The sequence below is a fragment of the Zingiber officinale genome, chromosome 4A, assembly GCF_018446385.1.
Source record: "Zingiber officinale cultivar Zhangliang chromosome 4A, Zo_v1.1, whole genome shotgun sequence".
Lineage (NCBI taxonomy): Eukaryota > Viridiplantae > Streptophyta > Magnoliopsida > Zingiberales > Zingiberaceae > Zingiber > Zingiber officinale.
The window spans coordinates 132,636,131-132,656,889 of record NC_055992.1 but is presented as its reverse complement, the minus strand read 5'-3'; the positions used below and the strand labels follow the sequence as shown (position 1 = coordinate 132,656,889).

Here is a 20,759-nt window from a genome sequence, read left to right as displayed (position 1 = left end):
AAAATTATCATAGAGGACCGTCTAATCCATGAAACTTTCATCAGTCTCAAAAAAAGAACCGATTTTAGGCAATTTTATTCTATATTACAAAAGATTATTTTGACAACTCTAGTCACAAAGTGCTTGTTTAAGCACTCTTGATCAATTTGATGGCTAGAATAATTTTTAACATTTTGACTAAGATTAAAAATAATATTAAAAAAATAATTTTTATGGCTATAAAGTTTATTTTTTACGTTTTAATTATAGTCTCAATTATCATTAATGTTTAGTGAGTAACTAACATGTTTAGTTAGGGTCGGATATTTGATAGTTAAACGGATTCAGATTCGAGTAGTAGTTAAAATCATGGACCATCCTAATCGACTGCATTTGACTCCGTTGAGGCGCTTAATTGGTATCTGGTTTCGCATTCGGATCCTCATTTTACGGATCGGGTTTACAATGCAGTATAAAATAAACCTCGCCCAAAAAAGATCGACCATTCACCGCTCTCGGTGGGTTACCGTCACCGACCGGTACTTATAAAATTGCTGTTGTTTGCTGCAGCTGTTTTTTCGCTTTTGTAGGCGGCGTGAGCGACTGCGTGCCATCGAGGGAGGGAGGGAGGGGGGGAGGAGGAGTCGGGGCTGCAAGTTAAGAAATCGGAGTTAGAGGCGGTGAAGGAGAGGGGAGATGTCGGATTTGGACCGTCAAATCGAGCAGCTGAAGCGGTGTGAGCCGCTGAAGGAGTCGGAGGTGAAGGCGCTGTGCCTCAAGGCCATGGAGATCCTCGTTGAGGAGAGCAACGTGCAGAGAGTCGATGCTCCGGTCACGGTATGGAACCCTAGTTAGATCCATGTTGTCCGCCTCCGCTTCGTTTTTGCTCCTGTTATATCCTTTTTCTTAATGGGTCGATTGAATCGAGTCCGGTCTTCGCCAGGTCTTCTTCGATCTGCGTTTGGTATGGGTGCGCTTAGATCGTCTGTTGATCACTGTTTTTTAACCAAAGCAGGATCTTTTTCGTTCGGATTTTGTGCCTAGGGTTTGTTTTCGATTTCTCACATCGAGGGATAAATTTGAGTTGATTGTGACCAAATTTGCAAACTGACGTTGCGTATCTAGATGTAATCTCCTATATGTTGTTGGGATTGTAAATATATTTTTCATTAATTGCAGAATCAAAATCTGTAGTTACTGAGACACGAATTTGTTGATTGTATGCCAATATTGTTTCTTGAGTGTGATTTCTAGTGCTGAGTTTTGTCCAATTGCTTGTATGTTCAATTAGTTTTTGCTAACATGCTGAACACTTGAAATTGGAATTGGATTGAAAAAAAAAAAAAAGATTCTGGATTGAAGACTCCAATAGCCATCCTTGCATGAAAATATCATTTTTTTTTCCTGGTCTTAGATCACTTTCTATGAGCTGCATCTTTCAAGCATCGGCAGACTACATTTGAATGTGTCTTGAACTACATAGGTCAGCTTGTCAAAGAGCTGGTTGTGGATTTTCTAAGGTTTGCATTGGGATAGATTCATTCTGGCTCCACTTTAGGATGTAAAGGAAAGCCAAATCAATTGCTAATTAGTTTATCTATGATATGTTGACAGGACAGGTTCTCTGCTTGACATGGAAGCACATTTAATCCTTATCATACATATTACATTGTCCAAAAGATCTAGAATATATTTCTCCCCATGTAACCTAAACTATTGCGCTTTCTCTACACTTCAGCCTATCTGCAGCAATTTGCTTTTCAATCTACTGGAGCAACAATTTTTGTTTTGTTTTTTTGGCTATGTTTCATAAGTGTGAAATTTAGTAACGAAACCTTTCCATTTCCTACAATATTTAGTGTCAATTAAATTTGACATTTGATTAGTGCTAAAGTTTATCTCATGGCATCTGGCATTGTACCAAATATATGGGTATTTGTTACTTTGTGCAATGAATTATGTTTTTCCAGGGTATTTTCTTTCTTCCATTCTCCATGGCTGCCATAGTTGTTTTCAAGTTGTACAATGTCTTTGACATTGTTTTCTTATATCAATTATTAGATCCATCATAATTTTGATGAGTTTGGATTTGGTACATTCTTTCTTGACTGCTTTTGATTTGCTTATCTCAGATATGTGGTGACATTCATGGTCAGTTCTATGACATGAAGGAACTATTCAAAGTAGGAGGCGATTGCCCTAAGACAAATTACCTATTTTTGGGTGATTTTGTTGATCGGGGTTTTTATTCAGTTGAAACATTTTTGCTTCTGCTAGCACTGAAGGTACCTTCTTCCACCTCTGTCCATATTTTTTTTTTAAAAAAATTATTTACATTTTTAGGACTTGCAGCATTTATGTGTAAGCTACTTATTAGAGATTGACAGTCCAATCTAACACACATATCTTGTTTGAGAGCAAAGCTCCAAGCCCCACCTCAAACTTTGGATCATAGAGAAAATCATTTCTTCAATTGTATTTCCTTTTGACAGTGTTCATATGGCCATGCTTGTCTATTGAAATCTTAAATATGGTTGAATCTTGAATAAAACTTTACTTTCCAGTAAAGCAAAACTATCAAGTAAGCAAGGAATACCTAATCCACAAGACAGGAAGAACCAAATTCTTCCATGTTGCTTGAACACTTAACATTAAAGATGTTTTTTTTTCAGTCCCTTTTTTGTCTTTGTAAAAATGTTAGATGAATTTTCAATTAGAGAAGCCAATTCTACATGAGCAGATGTGTGCTTCTGGTTGAAGTCAAAATTGTTTTTTTCTTGTTGACTACAGTTTGACTCTGCATCTAACCTGTGTCAAGTTAATTTTTGCCTCTGTGCTTAGAATACGTAGACAGCAAGATAAGATCCATACCTCAAATAGTTGCAACAATTGCTTGTTCTGTAAAGTTTTATTGCATTTTGTGTGCCAAAATAATTTAAAACAACTTCCAGAGGTTGTCACAAGCACAAGACAACATTGAGGTAGATAATAATTCACTGACTATATGTGATGAAACATTTGCATGATAAATGCATTAGTGAGTCATCAGTGTTTTGCATCAAGTTACCTACTTGGTATGACTGGTGTCTGTCATCTGATGATCCTGTATGTTTCGAAGTTATTTTTTACTGATAATTGTGTCTGCTCGACTTGGTGCTGTAATATAGACAGCTTGCCTGTTTGCTTATTGTTGAATGTTTTGCAAGTTCCAGAGGTTGTCACTAACACACAAAGATAAAAGGGTTGTACTCACTTAATACCTTGCGATCAATCATGAAACCTTCCGATGATAAATGAGTTACAGTTACAAGTATTTTCCATAAAGTTGGCTTTGGATGATGGGCATCGATTCTGCTGCTTCTTTACATTTTGCAGTTGCCGACGATCAGTTGTTTTTCCCCATTCTTTCTATTCAACCTTCACTGTGCTTCTGTAGGTGAGGTATCCAGACCGGATAACTCTAATACGAGGGAACCATGAAAGCCGGCAGATCACACAGGTTCAAGATCTTAAAAAACTACAATGGTTTCCATGAGTTATAATTCTGTTTTACAAGTTATTGGTGTTCCTTCCGGCTAGGTATATGGATTCTATGATGAGTGTCTTCGCAAGTATGGTTCTGTGAATGTGTGGAGATATTGCACAGACATTTTTGATTACTTGAGGTAATATTGGTCATATTGCTAGTAATCCAGCATAGATCCTAATTGCTCGTGTTACTTTTATCCTTCTTGCAATTTTTCAGTCTGTCAGCGTTGATCGAAAACAAAATATTTAGTGTTCATGGGGGTCTTTCTCCTGCCATAACAACACTAGATCAGGTCAGTTTTCTTGTGTGTTCATGCCTGTCAAGCAACTTTCTTGACTGTCATTAATGATCTTTTACAGATAAGAACAATTGATCGCAAGCAAGAAGTGCCCCATGATGGAGCCATGTGTGATCTGCTATGGTCAGATCCAGAAGATGTCGATGGCTGGGGGCTAAGTCCTAGGGGTGCAGGTTTCTTGTTTGGAGGAAACGTTGTGACATCATTCAACCATGCAAACAACATTGATTATATTTGCCGTGCACATCAACTCGTAATGGAAGGGTACAAATGGATGTTCAATAACCAGATTGTAACAGTCTGGTCTGCTCCAAATTATTGTTACAGGTGCTCTTAAATTGCTCATCGATGCTTAATATTAATTAAGTAGTATTGGTGCAGCTAACTGACAATTTTTTTGTCGAAGCTTCCTAACTTTTTGCACCGAGTTTTATAAAACAACAAACTAGAATTTGGCTTTTTTGCATCTGTTTTTAGTCAATTATGGCTATAAGCAATTTCTTGTTTTCAAACATAATATTACAGTTATTGCTCATTTATCCCCAAACTGGAAACAAGAGGTCATGTAATTACATTCCAATAAAGTCGAACAAATTTTGTTAGTTGTTAAGTCTGCCCACAGATCAAGTTTCAGAGGTCTTGCTTCTCTTGAAAACTTCTCTGAGAAGTCTGAAGGATGTCACTTTAGTTGATTTCTTCCATCCCTATTTGTTTTTCATCTATTCTTGATAGATCTATTATTTTCCGCAGTTTTCCTTGATAGATTTGGAATGATGTTTGCTGTGTTTATGAATCAAAAACTACACCTTACATTAAAAAGTTCCATTTCCAGATGTGGTAATGTGGCTGCTATTCTGGAGCTCGACGAGAATCTGAACAAGCAATTTCGTGTTTTTGAAGCTGCGCCGCATGTTCGTTCCTATAACCTTTTCTTCTCTAAATTTTCCTCTTAATCTCACATAGTGAACTCGCTAAGACCTAACCTATTGCAGGAATCTAGAGGAGTTCCTTCAAAGAAACCAGCCCCTGATTATTTTCTCTGAATACCAAAGTAGAAGAAGAAGAGGTGTAATCTTATTTCGCAAGTTCCTCAGGTTTTCTCGCAAATCCTGGTGTCGAGCTCATTCAACTATGTTGCAGTGAATGGAATAGAAATGGAGAGATCGCTATTTAATATTCTAGAGGCGCTCTCATCTCTATATCTGATGGCCATTGTGTGTTGTTTCACATGCCGTGGGGAAGTGAGATGTTGACTCATTACCATCTTCATCACACTTTCTCGAATATTGGATGGAAACTCTTTTTTGTTTTTTTTGGTTTTTTGCCAGCTAGAAAGGTTTAAAAAATCAATATGAATCAGCTGGTTCGATCGGTTATCATTGGGAAAAATCATGATTCGATAGATCGATTGGTTTGGGTTTGAACTATATCCTTTTTATATGACCTTTTGGTTTTTCATGTGTACTTGTATTCTAGGAGCATTTCTTCTTCCTTGTATTAGTCGATGAGGTGAACTTCATGATTGCTCTCTGTTTGTCTGTGAGTAAGAATGCTTTTGCTTTGTCGTCCATATTGGATCTTCGATGGCTAACACAAGATTTTGCTGATGAAATCTCCCTCGGCATGATGTTGATGTTGGTGACGACCTTGATTTGCAAGACTTGATCCTCTTTAAGTTTTGATGTTTTTCGCTCAAATTGCTGTCGTTTTATGTTAACGACTAATTGAGTGGATATCCCACAACCTGAGAATTGTATTCACTCTATTTTGTTCACAGGAATAGCTTCGATCAAAACAAGGCCTCTACAATCCCCACTAAAAACTTCATTTGATAGAAAAGATGCCGAGCTTTTTCAATGTTCGATAGTTGGGAGATCAAGTAAAATGTGGCAAGCCATACCATATATTCGATTGGCAATCTCATCCATGAGAATTACCTCAAACTTACATAGAACAATTCGTGAGAGTATCATTCACAGCAAACCCCTTCGACGCTTATAATCACTGACTGTCAAAGTCAGCGGATGCCTCCTCCCATCGCTATCGGGAATCTTGTATCCATAAGTGGCTTCGACTTTCTGTTTCCTTGCCAAGAGCCCGATATGCACACCCTGTGGACCTCCAAACTTCTGTAGGGCAGCCAACGAGATTGGCAGATCGAAATCATGAAGGAAGTTAAAGGTTGTTCCTTGGTCTACTGGAGCAACTGTATCAACCAGCTTACCGGCACCGGCTGCAGCTCTCAGTGCAGCAGCAGTTGCTGCTTCACCTCTCTCCACTTCATTCATTGACGCTGTTACATTTGCACTAACAGAATTGCCATGCTCAGTATTTGCTGTTGATGTACTGTCAATTCCCCCAGGTTTTGCAACATAATAGTTCGTCGATCTTGTCCACCTCCTCGAGAATGGATCGTAGCCAGCTTCCCCGACCTTCAAGGAAGTGTTAACTGGTTTCAAAGCCGAGGCGTTCTTAAAATTCTCAGCTCGGTTTCTCTTATTCATCTCTGCCAATCGAGCAGCCTTTTCATCAAGCTGCTTTGTACGCTGTGGCATGTCTTCTAACTGTTTCAATCGCGCCCTGATCCTCTCCACCTCTGCTCTATCACGTCTGGCTTCAGCAATTTCTATTTCCTTCCTAAGCCGGTCCTTCTCAGCAGCGATATTGACTGGCCGCAACGAGGCTGACTTCTTCTCCAGCAACATCTGTTTTACAGTAGCAGCGGAATATACAAAGTTATTGATCCGCTGGATTTCAGCCTTCTTATCGAGCACCTCCTGACGGGTCGGCATCCGGCCATTCCCCTTCTCCACCTCCCATTTCCACTCGTTGAATTCATCTACCAATGGTGGTGAATCCGAAACCATAGCCATCTGCCATCTAGCAGCCGATGCATCGCTGCCCCATATGCAATTCAACCACTTATATGTCGTATAGTGTTCCAGTTTGTAATGCTTTTCAGGGTCAGTCGCATCAACATTCCGTACTAAGCATAGCTTATACTTGGGCTTCCCGGAGCGAGTCTTCCCGATACCAAGCCGCACAAAGCATCCTGCGATAAGCTCTTCGAAGAAGGGTTCCATGAACCATTTCACAAGCTTTGACCTCCTGATAGTTATTTCTTTAACATCCTCAAACTTTGGCGCATCCAACCTTGAGGGGGATAGATCCTCTAAGTCGTCATCTATCTTCTTATCTTCCCCGAACTTATCATCCTCGCTGTCAATTCTGCCTCCGCTCTCGCCTTCATTGCTGTTATCACTGGGAGGACTGGCAGCCATACCAATACTTCTATGTCTGGGAGGAGAAGAATCGCCGAGACCAAAACCACCGCTGCTTCCCTCCCCGGTCAAGTCCCTTAGTCGACTGCGGTAGCCATCAGGATCTTGTTGTCTCATTCTCTTTGCTCTCAGCTCATTCAAAGCACTCTTTGCGGCTGTCTTATCGTTGCGGGCAGCTGAGCGACCGGGAGGTGGCATTGGAGGAGAGCCCCTCTTTCGGCCCCTCTCCATCTTTGAAGATGAAGCTCTCGCCATCTTTTTCAGTTTGTAATCATCTATTTTAGTACTCCTCTCTGCCAATATCATCTCCCTGTCAAGCTCAGACATCTTCCCGAGTTCTTCTTTGTCTGCATCATCCTTGTAAAGATCACTCCCAACCGATGGAGCACTGTCTGAATCCTCATCACTGTGTCTGCGACTACTGTCATCGTAATCATCATCTCTCCGGCTGCTCCTCCTGTCAGTCTCTGGCGGGTCAAACCTCTTCTTCAGCGGAATCTGTGAGCCTGGCGGTTTCCTTTTTGTATACTTGGGATTGTCTGAATCATCATCCTTGGAGTCACTTCCGTCGGAGTAAGAACTATCTCGCCTCCATCTTGATTGTTTGCGTGAATTGCTGTTCTTCCGGCCAGACCCTGTCCTTCCAGCTGCCTGTAGTAGCAGATTCTCTAGATCGGCCATGGTGACCTATTCCTTCCGAATGATCTGCCAAGAAACAAATCACGAACTTTCTTCAACCAAATAACGGAAAATCCATCACCAGAAAAACAAATTTCCGAAAAATTATAAATCGAATCATTTTACTATCGGAGCCGAGCAAATCTCCCCATTTGAATTTGTCGATATACCAGCAAAATCGAGGGAAAACACACACACACACACCCAAAAAAAACAAAGATTTCTTTTTTGCACAAAAATCACATCAGATACGGATCGCCGAAAGAGGTATTCAACCGAAAACATGAGAAAACCAAAGATCGAGGAGGAGAAATCCATGATAAGGGAACCAAACCGATCGCTAGGCACGAAGAGAGGATCCAGTAGCGACCGGAGAAGTCTGTGGCTAGGGTTTCGCTCGACAGGATATCACTTCGTGGCTTTGTTTGGCGGAGGTCGCGATTGGACTGGTCGATCTGGCGGCTTTCGTAGTCATTGTCAGAGCCCATAGGCCGGCAGCCAGGCCCATCAAATATTCCGGAAACAATTTTATTTTACCCCTCGAATGCTACAATATTTTTATTAAACCCTCAAGTTTTTAATTCCGGAAAAATGAGCGATCTCCTGCGCGCGCACAGTAGCGTACTGTGCGAGCGCGCAAGAGATCCCTCCTCTATATATTTTTTTGATTTTTTTAATATTTTAAATTTAAAAAATCAATAAAAAAATTTAACATTTCCTTATATAAATTTTTAATATCTTAATATATCCCCTCAACATATTACAATACTCAATAAATACTTAAATTAATTTTATTTTAATTTTTTTTTAAAACCAAACACTATAATCTAATTAGAAAGCCTAAATCATATAGGTAAAATCTAAAAAAAAAATAGCTTTAACACTATAACCAAAGCCTGAACCCTATAAATAAACTTAAAAAAAAAAATTATTTTTTATTTTTTATTTAATTATTTTTTAATTAATAAATTTTAAAAAAAAAACAGTTGTTATCCTGCGCGGTGCGCACAGTCGCGCACTGTGATGTCGGGCAGGATAACAAATTTATCTATATATATATATATATATATATATATATATATATATATATATATAGTTTTGATCTCCTGCACGATGTGCACAGTGCACGACTGTGCACGTCACGCGGGAGATCAAGCTTTGTTTTTAAATTTTTTTTATTTTTTAATATTTTAAATTTAAAAAATCAATTAAAAAAATTAACATTTCCTTATATAAATTTCTAATACATTAATATATCCCCTCAACATATTACAATACTCAATAAATACTTAAATTAATTTTATTTAATTTTTTTTTTAAAACCAAACACTATAATCTAATTGGGAAACCTGAACCGAGAGGTAAAATCTAAAAAACAAAATAGCTTTGATACTATAACTCAAAGCCTGAACCCTAGAAGTAAAATCTAAAAAAAATAGTTTTGATACTATAACCCAAAGCCTGAACCCTAAATAGTTTTGATATTATAACCCAAAGCCTGAACCCTAAATAGTTTTGATATTATAACCCACAGCCTGAACTCTAAATAGCTTTGATATTATAACCCAAAGCTTGAACTCTAGAGATAAAATCAAAAAAAAAAAAAAATAGCTTCGATACTATAACCCAATGCCCGAATCCTAAAAATTAAATTTTTTAAAAATATTTTAATTATTTTTTTAATTTAAAATTTTTAAAAAAAAATTAAAAAGAAAAAAAAAAGCGCTGAAATCCTGCGCGACGCGCATAGTCGCGCACTGTGCCGTCGCGCAGGATATCAACGCTATATATATATAAAGTTACATGTTAATTTTTACATGGCTTATTTTTATTTAATTGGAAATATAATGAGTATTATGAAGTTTTCATCAATTGATTTGCTCATTAAAATATTATTTTAATTAGATGATCATTCAGAAAAGTAAAAACTAAAATAATATAAAATCATAATTGTAAAAATTAAAATGTAACTTCTACATATTATAAAAACTAACAACTAACTTATACATAGTGTAGAAGTTACATGTTTACTTCTACAATGTGTAAAAGTTACATGCTAATTTCTATCCGATTGATTGTGATGAAATAATGTTCATTTGAAATATAACGAGTATCTTTCATCGTTTTCCTAGTTGAATGTTATTTTAATCAGATTGTCATTCAGAGAAACAAAATAAAATGATATAAAATCATTTGTGTAGAAACAAGCAATTAGGTTCTACACATTATAGAAGCTAGCAACCAATTTCTATACTTATAGAAGCTACATGCTAACTTCTATATGACCGAGTGCTCAATTGACTTTAATTGAAGTGTCCATCTAAAGTAAATGCAAATGATGGACGCCCTTTTAATTTTCATTCTTTTTTTTTTATAATTCAAGTTCAAGCTCTTCAAATGGACGAATCTTAAAAATGATCAATTTGACCTTACAAAAAATTTTCATTGACTACCCGGATAAATTCAAAAGTACAACTGTCTAGTTACCCAACAGCCAGCGTCCCAAGTTTGTTATCTGAAGAAACATACTTTGCAATACGTCGTAAATAAGCTAAAGGAAGACAACAAAAACATTAATCAATATAATGAGTATTTTATGTGGCAAATATAATGAGTATTTTAGGATCGGCTAAAGGTGGACGACAAAAACATTAATCAATATAATACTTAATAATTTAAGTAATTTTGATATTAATAATCATATAATTTCACTAAAAATTTAACTAAGAATAAAAGTTTTAATCATCAATCGTAAATAGTTGAAATAAACACAAAACACTAACCATTCGCATCCTCAATCAAAATGGCTCAAGAACAAGAACAAACTTCATGTAAACAATTTTGGAGTGTTTTCAATCATCTTACAAAAGGCTAATGCTTCTTTCTCCATTTACAAAGGAAAGAGAGATCTAGTGCAGTGATAGCAGTTTCGATCAGCATGGTTTGTTCTTCACTTCATATGGCTTCCAAGGAAGAAGTGGCCTCCTGCGATGGAACAATACTACTCCGACAATCAGGTAGGCATGTTCATCGAGCTCATGGATAACTGATAGAGAACAGATTGGGTCAAGAGATCGGACGAGGAGGTGCAAATGGTTCTGCCTGGCATGTCTGCAAGTCCATGATGCTCAGTTGAATCGAAACTAGTCAAAGCGACTTGATCTGATGCTATCTCATAAGCCTTTGCAAGTAAGGAATCGATGTACTTATGAAACGCGTCCATTCGGATCTGCATATGCTTCTGAACCTAATCAAAGGACGAAGAAGGGTGTTAGTAAAATCTGCTAAGCAATTTGAGCTTACACAATGTGTACTAGCTGAAAATATTGCACGTAAAAAGATGATATTAAAGTCTCATTAGAGTCGGTAAATAGCTACTAACTCGGTACCTCCACAGAGACAAGATCGAAATACTAAATGTCGAGGTCACACAAAATGGACGGAAACAAAGATGATTACTCGGTACCTCCACTTGTTCAAACAGTCTGCTTTGTACTTCCATTTGTGCTTGTAATGCCTCCTTTACTTCCCGACCTCTGAAAGCAGAAGAACTAACCGTGTCAAAGTTTAACAACCGTGCATCATACTATATGTAGACCTACTAACTTATGCAAAATATGACTTACTCGTTGACATCAGGCATAGGCACTCTTGGGGATAAAGCATTGTTGCTTAGATTCTCCGAATGGAAGGAAGCTGAAACACAAGGTACAAAGAATTGTCGCCACAAGGTACATGAATAACCAGTGATAATGACAGAATAGCAATGAATTAATAACATCAGGAAAAAGTAGTCAAGTGTGATGTTGTTATTACAATTTCCCCATTTTATCATGTACAATATTGGTGTAAACAGCTCCAAAGAGAGTACAAGAATCTCATTTACGAGTTTGGAAGTGTGTTTAGGTAAAACACAGCCAGTTGCATTCGTAGGATATGGAAAGAACTTAAACTTAAAGATCCAAATGATCTAAAATAGCTTGAAACAGTTTCTGAACATAGTGAAGGTTCATTCCTAGCTACAATAAGGTTTTCGTCGAAACCTTTGGAGATTCTGTCATATCTAGAATGAGTTGAGCATAGATACGAGCCAATTGACCTACCGTCTTTTGACTGATCAGTCATCTCTCTGCCTGATTGCTTTCCTAATCTGTATTTCTGGAAACAATAACAGGTAAAAGAAGTATTATAGTGAGAAAATCATGTTAATAGTTTATTCTATCAACAAAGGAAGAATTCATCCGACGATATAATTTAACATGCTGATACCTGGAGATGACTTTTCAGGTGAAACAGCGTAAGTCCTTTAATGCCCATTGTCCGCATGATAGCCTTTGGTGTTGCCTCTGAAATATTCAACATGGTCATCATTTACTCGTTAAAACCAGTGATTTACATCGAATGATATCGTTGTGATGTGGACGCCGAGGTGGACGCCTTTGTTGAACATCGCTATAGTGGGAAGCAAATTAATTACTACCTAATTAGCTATTAGTAAAAAATAAATAATGACATAATTTAACTACTGCTATAGTAGAAAACAAATAATGGCCTAATTAGTTTTTCTATTTTTGATTCCTTGTTTTCCTTTATAGTTGGTCTTTCCTAATCTTGTCATGTTTGACTCCTTATATAAGGAGTGCCATTATTAATAAAGGGAGGAGAAAAAATTCAGCAATTAGGACTCTGTTTAGGACGAGTCTTCTCCCTTGAGTGATTTGGACTCTGTCTAGGACGAGTCTTTTTCCTTCTCCCTTCCCCCCTTACGTGTTGCATGACCAAGTACGGATCTGGATCTCGACCTGTGACTCGATCCTATACTCAGGACCATATCACATTGTTGCTATGATCTTGGTATCATAAATACTCATGGAAATGCCAATCACATAAGCTTAAAAACCATATATAAAGGCTGACTGCATACATTTAGATCTTCAAATCGATACAAGGACACTACTAATAATCCCTTTCGATAAAAAAAAGCATTAAAAGTAAAGAAAGATTGATTGCCATTTGGTGTAAAATAATGACACCATGAAACAGTGTCATTTAAAATACTGAACTGCTCCACTGAAAGAACAGGAGACATAACTACATATAAGAGAAACAACATTGTGGAAACAAGCATATCTGTGTTGAGGCATGGATTCACTAATTTATTAGTCACCAAACCAGACTCGATCATCATTAAATAGTATTATAATATAATCGTAGTCTCACATGACATATTATATCATAGATATTCTGTTCGAGCCATCTGTGTATGTGCACATGTAAAAATATGTATAGGGGTGAAAGATTGTCATTAGGTGTAACATAGTGACACCATGAAACAGTTCTATATTAAAATTACTGAAGGGTTGCCACTGAAAGAACAAGAGACAACTTTATATAAGCGAAACAACATTGTGATTTGTGCGGAAACAAGCATATCTATGTTTTTGAGGCATGGATCCAATAATTTATTAGTCACCAAACCAAAATCAACGTCATTAAGTAGTGCTACAATATGTACTCATAGTCTCACATGGTATTCTGTTCAAGACATTTGTATACATGCATGTGTGTAAATACGTATAGGGGTGAATTCTTAGTTTTGACTTGGTATCAAAGCAACCTACCCCTCCCCTTTTCAATCCACTTAAAGGGAGGCTTCTCCCCATAGATATGCATGTTCGTGTTCCTCTTGGTTGTGTGATTACATATGTACTCAGTCCTATTTAAGGGAAGCAATGTGTTCGACATAATGGTGCAGCCTTCTATTGCACTCCTCTATAGATGAACATGTTCCTGCAGCCGGCTGTCCTTGCAAATGGCCTTTGTTGCACATCGACAAGAATTAGGTGAAGAACTGCATCCTTTTTTCCTTTGAAGAATGAGTTCACCTCAAGAAAAGTCTTGCATCACTTCCATTGCAGCTTTAGCATCAAACACACTACTGCTGCTTAGCAAATGCCTCCGATATCATTTATTAGGGTTGCAGATCATTCTAGTGCTGCTTCAAATTCATAGAATGCCACCTCAAATCACCCTTTGGAGATCCCTCCAATTCTCCAAAGAACCAAAGCACACACTTCACTGAAATCGAAAGTGTAAATGGTGTTCTAACTAGAGAGGATTCAAAGAGATGCGATTCCAGGCAATCAGGAGACACAATGAACTCCCAATAGGATCACAAAGTAAATCTGGAGTCAATCGGCAAGGAAACTCAAATCTGGATGCGTTTTAAAGGGGAAAATCAATCAGAAAACGACCTAGAAAGCAAGCAGTTCACGATTCGGTATTTGTTTGTCATCTATGGAGAAAAGGAGTAGGGAGAGCATCAATGAAGGGCAAAGGATACTTACTTTCAGGTCCCCCAAGATGAGCGACGGCGTCGACGAAGCGATCGTGGAGCTCGGATGTCCATCGGAGGCGCGGCTTGGGCTCCGCCGTCAGCGCCAGGCTCGGGCCCTGCGCCTCCTCCGGCAAAATCGAAGCTTCCGGTCGGCGGATCAACCCCGAAAACATCCTCCTTTCGCGTGGAAAAGCGATCCTCGAAAGGCGAAAGGGCACGGAAGGGAAAGGGCGTAGCTTTTTGTCTCCTAGCTCAAGCCATTGCACTAACAAAGGCACAAAACCAAGATTTGTCGCCTCCTTAGTCCTTAATCATGCCATTACCGAAACAAAGCTTCCTTTCCTCGATATCTTCATCGTTTTTTCACCGATTTGAAGTCTGCGTCGGAGATGTGTGATCAAAGACGAAAGCTGCGAGGCGAACAAGGATAAGAAAGGAATGAACAGTATGGAAATCGCCATGAGAGCAGCAACCATTGAATTGACAAGTCAATGATATTAATGGAGATATTAAAACAAAGAGAGTTGAAATGGTACATACACTGATGATAAAAATGGATAAACTCATAGTTATATGTGTATTTACATAATTGCTTGTGGATATTTAATTAAGTAGCTTATATCTACTTTATCTTCGATTTTTTTTCATTATTGTTCTTTATTTTATTATCTTTATCATTATGGATTCTGACTACCGCTCAGAAAAATATCTCTTGTTTTTTAACTCCGTTATTTAAAATTTTTTACTTTCCATTTAATTACAATTTTCAAGATATCTAAATTGATATTAGCTCTTCGAATACTATGTCACTTGATATATTAATATCTCTTCTATTTAATACACCTATTCATTTTAATATTAACATTAATTATTTATAACCTCTATTATCCATCTATATTTTTTATATCTAAAATTTTTGTTTTTATTTTTAAATTTTTTATATAAAATCCGTTCAAAGAATTGAACACTATTAATATATAAATGTTATAACACTTATACACATTAATTTATAATATCATTTAGATGTTATAACATTCCTATAGTAACACTAATGTAGATGCTTTTAAAATGTGACCTGGATATCTTAGAAAATGTTTGAAAAGCAGAGGTTGATGAGAGTGATAAAAGGAAAAGAGTAGATAGTTGAATTCACCCTTTGATAATTATCAAATTATAATGCGCCTTTTGATCAATTCTTAAATTTGTTTATGTCTGGGGATGTTAAAAATGAATTCGATCTGACGACCTGACCCGAGTCGATCGGAAAAAAATCAAACTCGGGTTGGAGGTTTTTGGATTTAGGTCAGGTTCGGATGGGGTTTGGGTTGAAGGATTTTCGGGATAGAAATTTTTGGATCAGGTTTAGGTTGATCAGATTGACTCAAATTTAGATTTTAGTAATTTTTTAGGATTAAATTAAATTTTATTTTAAAAATTAAGATATGTGTATATATGTCAATATGAATGTTAGTATGATAATAATAAATTATTGAGATAAAAGTGTAGAATTATAGAGAAAATAGTAAAAAAAATTATTTTTAATCAAGTTATTCGAATCGAATTTGGATTTGTTGGATTTGAGTTTGATTTTAAGGATTTTAGATTGTATTTAGATTCAAATTAAGATTTTTATAAAAAAAATTCAGCTTAATCTGAATATGATCCGATTTATTTGAATTGATACCTCTGCTTACGCCCTCTGGACAATTGTCAAAAAAATATTATATAGGTATCAAAAATAATTTTTCTTAAGTTGGTCAAATTTAATTAAAATCTTTATTAATTTGATAACAATGATTTTAAAATTGTTATAGTTAGCTATGTTAAATGATTTTAAAACAAGTAAAACAGTTATAATTTAGAGTAAGAATAGAGTCTGGATGAAGTATTTGCTAGCGCTTTTTAATTTATTTATTTTTTGATCGATAAAAAAATTCCAGGGGATCATATGGACCTTTTTCAAAATTAATTAATTTAAAAAGTTAAATATTTGAATTTTAATAATAATAATAATAAATATTTTTTTAATTTTTTAATAAAAATATCATCTTTGGTTTTATGAAAATGGTGCTAAAGTGTGCCTATCCCACGGGTGTAGCTAACGAAATCAATTCTTGTTGTTTAAAGGCCCTGGAGCGTAACTATAAATCATATTTTAATTTTATCTTTCAAGTACTGTTTCTTAAAAAAAAAATTACATTATTCATCATAAAATATATACATCTTTAAAAAATAGATGTAACTCATTAAAGTATTTTTATGATGCACTTTTAAAAATAAAACTATCAATAATATCATATTCAATATTTTCTCAAATATTTTTTTCAATGTATAAAATTGTTAATCCATTTAATTTATCTTAAATTATTGTGATCCATAAATAAAATTTTATATTGATATTAAAGTATTATTGTACATTGACGGATTTACAAAAAAAAAAAAATATATATCATATTCTCTAAAAATAAAAATTATAGACACCGTGTTCTCTAACAAAGTATTTATCTATATTTTTTATTCATAAGGACACTATATATATATATATACAAAAGATGAGATACATAAATGTTTTCCTATATGAAGATCAAACTCCATTGCTTCATGAGATAATCAAACTATGTCTATAAACGAAAAGAAAATATAAGAGGAGAAAAATTCAGGATGCTCCTATTGAAACTAAAATTGAGTCATCTCATCCCTTATAGACTTAATATTTTAAAGTTCATTTGACAATAAACAATCTAACAAAATGATAGCAGATGCAACCGTATTTGTCTCAAGAAAGAATAAATTGAACAATCTTTACTCTTGAGATTTGCAACATACCTGATCATGCTTGTGATAAGCATCCTAATAAATATAAATTCACGGGCAACCAGACTTTAACAGTTTAATAAATAATAATATGTAACACTAAGGCTACGTTTCAGGATGGGTAATCAATATAATTTTGAAAATTATGTTACAATATTAATTATTTTATTTGATACCGTTTTAAAATAGTAATGTAATATAACTAGGAGTACAAAAAAAAATAATAATAATAATAATAAAATTTTATAATCTGGATTACAAGTCTAATAACATGTAATCCAATTATACTCCAAGCTAAACGTTTAATAAAAATTTAGATGTCAAATATACCTCTAGTCCATTTCTTACACCAATTGGTCGTCGACGTCGCCACCACTATTGGCCACCACCGTCGGTCGCTGGTCACCACTGGTCGTCGGTCATCATCGACAATTGCCCATCGTCGGCTGTTGGCGGCCACCGTCACCACCAGCAGGCCGACGCCACCGCCGGCCGGTTGACGTCACCATCGGTCGGTCGACGCAGGTCGTCGTGGCCGGCTGGTCGACGTCAGCCGCCGTCGAGCTCCGATGGCCGCCATCGGGCTCCGACTGCCGCCGCCTCGGAGCACAGGTCGTCACCTCCGAGCATAGGCCGCCGCCTCCGAGCATAGGTCACTGCCTTCGAGCGCAAGCCGCCGCCTTCGAGCGCAGGCCGCTGCCTTCGGGCGCCAACAACCGTCGATCGTCGATCACCATTGCCGGTTTTCGCTAATCGTCGACTAGTACTATTGGCCGCCGACAGGGGTTGCAAGATATTTTTGTCATTTTATAATAATATGAAATATATTCTTTATAAAACATAATATATATCAAACAAAAGAATATACTTACCCTGGTAATAAAAATTATATGCATAATATAAATTTTTTTTACCTAATGTAATATTAATTATATTACATTACAAATTTTAAAATATTATTATATTTCTCTTAACCAAACTCAGCTTTCATGTGATATTAATAGAGCCATTGATAAATTTCATGATAAAAAATATGAATAAATGTGACAAAAACAAAATATGATAAATAAGAAAATGAAAAGGATGAGCGTTTACCAGCATGGGAGTTTCATCACGGTGAGGAAAGGCAAAGTGGAAAAAATCAATAAGGGAAACAATTGATCTACAAGTTTTATTTCAAAGGAAAAACTTATCGATCAAAATTCAACTATCCTTTAAAAGTTTTCTATTTGAAATTTATGTTTACCGGCAATGGAGTTTCGTCACGGTGAGGGAGGGAGGCATGGGGAAATGAAAACCATAGCTTTGTCGCAGACCACATGGCAAGTGGGGAGGCTCGGGGGAGGGTGCGACGAGGGTCGACGTCGCATCGTCACAGGGAGCTTCATTGCAAGGAGTTTATGTTGAAATCAATAGGGAGAGAAAAGAAATAATATAAAACTTTTTTGATGATCTTATTATTAAAGTCAATAGACTTATTTATACAAATTGACCAAAATAATAATGGAAAGATTAAATAAGGCATACAATCATAATAATTATAAACATAGTAATATAATAGACTTGGAAATATGTTTTTCCCTATTTGATTCATGTCGATCTTTATCGTGTGCTAAATATAATAAATCCTAATTGATTGAAATCAATTAGAGTTTATTTTCATTATTGTCATTACACCCGACAAACTCAACAGGAGTGTCTGAACGTTGAGTTTGAGTGCTAACTTGGTGAAACGTTGTCTAGATAATGATTTAATAATTATATCAGCAATTTAATCTTCCGTAGAGATATAAGAAACCGAAAGTTGTCGAGTCGCCACACGCTCGCAAACAAAATGAAATCAATCTCTACATGCTTGGTATGAGCATGAAAAACAGGATTTGCCGCAAGATAAGTTGCTCCAATATTATCACACCATATTTTAGGCATAGCAGTTGGGAAAAAGTGTAATTCTGAAAGAAGAGATTGTAGCCAAATAATTTCTGATGTTGCGTTAGCGATAACTTTATATTCAGCTTCAGTACTCGAGCGAGAGACTGTAGGTTGCTACTTTGAAAGTCAGGAAACAAGTTTTCGTCCAAGAAATATAGCATATCCACTAGTAAAACATCTATCTTCTGGAGATCCATCCAAATCTGCATCACTATAGGCAATCAACTCTCGTGAAGACTGACGATATAAAAGAAGACCATGTAGAATAGTGCCTTTGAGATGCCGAAAAATTCTCTTAACACATTCCCAATGATATTCAATAGGAGCATGCATAAATTGGCAGACACGATTCACAGCGAAAGCAATATCAGGTCATGTAATTGTGACATATTGTAGAGCACCAACAATACTACGGTTGATCTGGGGCCAGACATCAAAGAGGAGGATGAAGGTGCAGTGAAACGATCCTCAATGATTGGTGTGGAGATAGGACATACACCATCCATTTTAGCTCGTTGTAGGAGCCCAATAATGTATTTGCTCTGAGAGATAAGACATCTCTTAGAATGTGAGAGAAACTCTATGCCAAGGAAAAAACGAGCATTACCAAGATCCCGAATAGGAAACTCTTGACGGAGAAGATGTAGTAAAGTAGTAATGTCATTTTGATCACTACCAATTATTAATATATCATCCACATAAATCAGAACAAATATTAAAATTCCTCATTACATTTGTAGAATAGGAAAGAGTCTATTTTTGAGCCAAAAAATCCCTGAGTATGAAGCTAGGTAGATAGACGATGAAACCATGCACGAGGTGCTTGTCGAAGACCATATATAGACTTCTGAAGTTGGCACACATGTGTTGAAAATTGCGGGTGGATGAATCCAGGAGGTTGTTCCATATAAACAATTTCTTCAAGGTGTCCATGAAGGAAAACATTGGAAACATCTAATTGGCGTATTGGCCAATTGGAGCTTACAACTATAAATAGTAATAATCTGATAGTTGTAATTTTGACGACTATACTAAAAGTATCATTAAAGTCAATACATGGCTGTTGATTAAAGCCTTTAGTAACAAGGCGAGCTTTGTAACGTTCAATAGAACCATCTGCATGATATTTAATTCGGTAAACCCATTTAAAGCTCACAATATTTATAGATGGGGTACGAGGGACTAAGCTCCAGGTTGCATTACGAAGAAGAGCATCAAATTCTATAGCCATCACAGCACATCAATTTGGATATTTGACTGTTTGTGTAAAACTAGAAGGTTCAACAAAATTTGAAGAAACAATAAGAGCATGTAGAAGAGGATAACGAGTGGAAACAGGTTGACATCATGGATAAATATCGCTTAGAGGAAGCATTCGCCGAGAAATATCATCATCAGAGCTACTCGGAGATGAGTGGTCAGACAGATGAGAATCAGAACTAGAGAGTGGATCACCACTAGCCACCGAGTCTATAGGAACTTGTGGAGATGGAGCAGGACCCAATATACCATCCTCCCTTGTACTTTCAATTTATCCTAATGAATCAATATGTGGGGCTTTTAGTATATTGCTTGGTGAAATTAGATAGTTGTCTTGATTATTTGAAGGAGAATCTGAGGTAGCAACAACAAACGAAAATAGAGATTCATCAAAACTAACATGTCGAGAAATATATATCCGATCGGTCGAAATATGGAGGCAACGGTACCCGTGATGCAAATTACTATAACTAAGGAAAACACATTGTAAAGAGCGAGGGTTTAACTTGTGCTTAGAGTAAGGTCGTAGCCAAGGATAACATGCGCAACCAAAGATACGAAAGAAGGAGTAATCTGGAAGACAATTATAAAGTCTTTCCAAGAGACACTTATTTTTAAGTAGTAGAGTGGGTAAACGATTAATAAGGTAGA

The 20,759-nt window shown here is 36.4% G+C and overlaps 3 protein-coding genes across 5 annotated transcripts; 1 reads left to right on the top strand and 2 right to left on the bottom strand.

The window, feature by feature from the left end:
• The first annotated feature begins 601 nt into the window (after positions 1 to 601).
• Positions 602 to 5,331, top strand: LOC121971302 (serine/threonine-protein phosphatase PP-X isozyme 2). The gene is made up of 8 exons (XM_042522495.1): positions 602 to 816; positions 2,112 to 2,264; positions 3,416 to 3,478; positions 3,559 to 3,644; positions 3,725 to 3,800; positions 3,868 to 4,133; positions 4,639 to 4,717; positions 4,799 to 5,331. The coding sequence occupies exons 1-8, from the start codon at positions 676 to 678 to the stop codon at positions 4,847 to 4,849; spliced, it is 915 nt and encodes a 304-aa protein (XP_042378429.1). The 5' UTR covers positions 602 to 675; the 3' UTR covers positions 4,850 to 5,331.
• Positions 5,332 to 5,608: 277 nt separating this feature from the next.
• LOC121971301 (protein RTF1 homolog) lies at positions 5,609 to 8,238 on the bottom strand. Its single transcript, XM_042522494.1, has 2 exons — positions 8,100 to 8,238; positions 5,609 to 7,792 (listed from the first exon to the last, which is right to left on the bottom strand). Exon 2 carries the CDS (start codon positions 7,766 to 7,768, stop codon positions 5,780 to 5,782), a length of 1,989 nt encoding a protein of 662 aa, XP_042378428.1. The 5' UTR covers positions 7,769 to 7,792; positions 8,100 to 8,238; the 3' UTR covers positions 5,609 to 5,779.
• Positions 8,239 to 10,569: 2,331 nt separating this feature from the next.
• LOC121971300 (protein PHR1-LIKE 2-like) lies at positions 10,570 to 14,589 on the bottom strand. Of its 3 annotated transcripts, none has more exons than XM_042522491.1 (6): positions 14,113 to 14,589; positions 12,035 to 12,111; positions 11,869 to 11,923; positions 11,392 to 11,461; positions 11,232 to 11,316; positions 10,570 to 11,012 (listed from the first exon to the last, which is right to left on the bottom strand). In XM_042522491.1, exons 1-6 carry the CDS (start codon positions 14,273 to 14,275, stop codon positions 10,779 to 10,781), a joined length of 684 nt encoding a protein of 227 aa, XP_042378425.1. In that variant the 5' UTR covers positions 14,276 to 14,589; the 3' UTR covers positions 10,570 to 10,778. The 3 variants fall into 3 exon arrangements, with proteins under 3 accessions (XP_042378425.1, XP_042378426.1, XP_042378427.1); XM_042522492.1 differs by having other exon boundaries at positions 11,232 to 11,301; positions 14,113 to 14,587; XM_042522493.1 differs by having other exon boundaries at positions 12,035 to 12,217; positions 14,113 to 14,252.
• Positions 14,590 to 20,759: the final 6,170 nt, after the last annotated feature.

What these genes read in the sequence shown, in the direction of transcription:
- LOC121971302 (XM_042522495.1), top strand. Translation starts at nt 676, where the DNA reads ATGTCGGATTTGGACCGTCAAATCGAGCAGCTGAAGCGGTGTGAGCCG. An exon ending in GCTCCAAATTATTGTTACAG is followed by an intron (nt 4,134 to 4,638) that starts GTGCTCTTAAAT and finishes TTCCATTTCCAG; the next exon opens with ATGTGGTAATGTGGCTGCTA. An exon ending in TTTTTGAAGCTGCGCCGCAT is followed by an intron (nt 4,718 to 4,798) that starts GTTCGTTCCTAT and finishes AACCTATTGCAG; the next exon opens with GAATCTAGAGGAGTTCCTTC.
- LOC121971301 (XM_042522494.1), bottom strand. Translation starts at nt 7,768, where the DNA reads ATGGCCGATCTAGAGAATCTGCTACTACAGGCAGCTGGAAGGACAGGG.
- LOC121971300 (XM_042522491.1), bottom strand. Translation starts at nt 14,275, where the DNA reads ATGTTTTCGGGGTTGATCCGCCGACCGGAAGCTTCGATTTTGCCGGAG. An exon ending in TCATCTTGGGGGACCTGAAA is followed by an intron (nt 12,112 to 14,112) that starts GTAAGTATCCTT and finishes TGAATATTTCAG; the next exon opens with AGGCAACACCAAAGGCTATC. An exon ending in GACTGTTTGAACAAGTGGAG is followed by an intron (nt 11,013 to 11,231) that starts GTACCGAGTAAT and finishes TCCTTTGATTAG; the next exon opens with GTTCAGAAGCATATGCAGAT.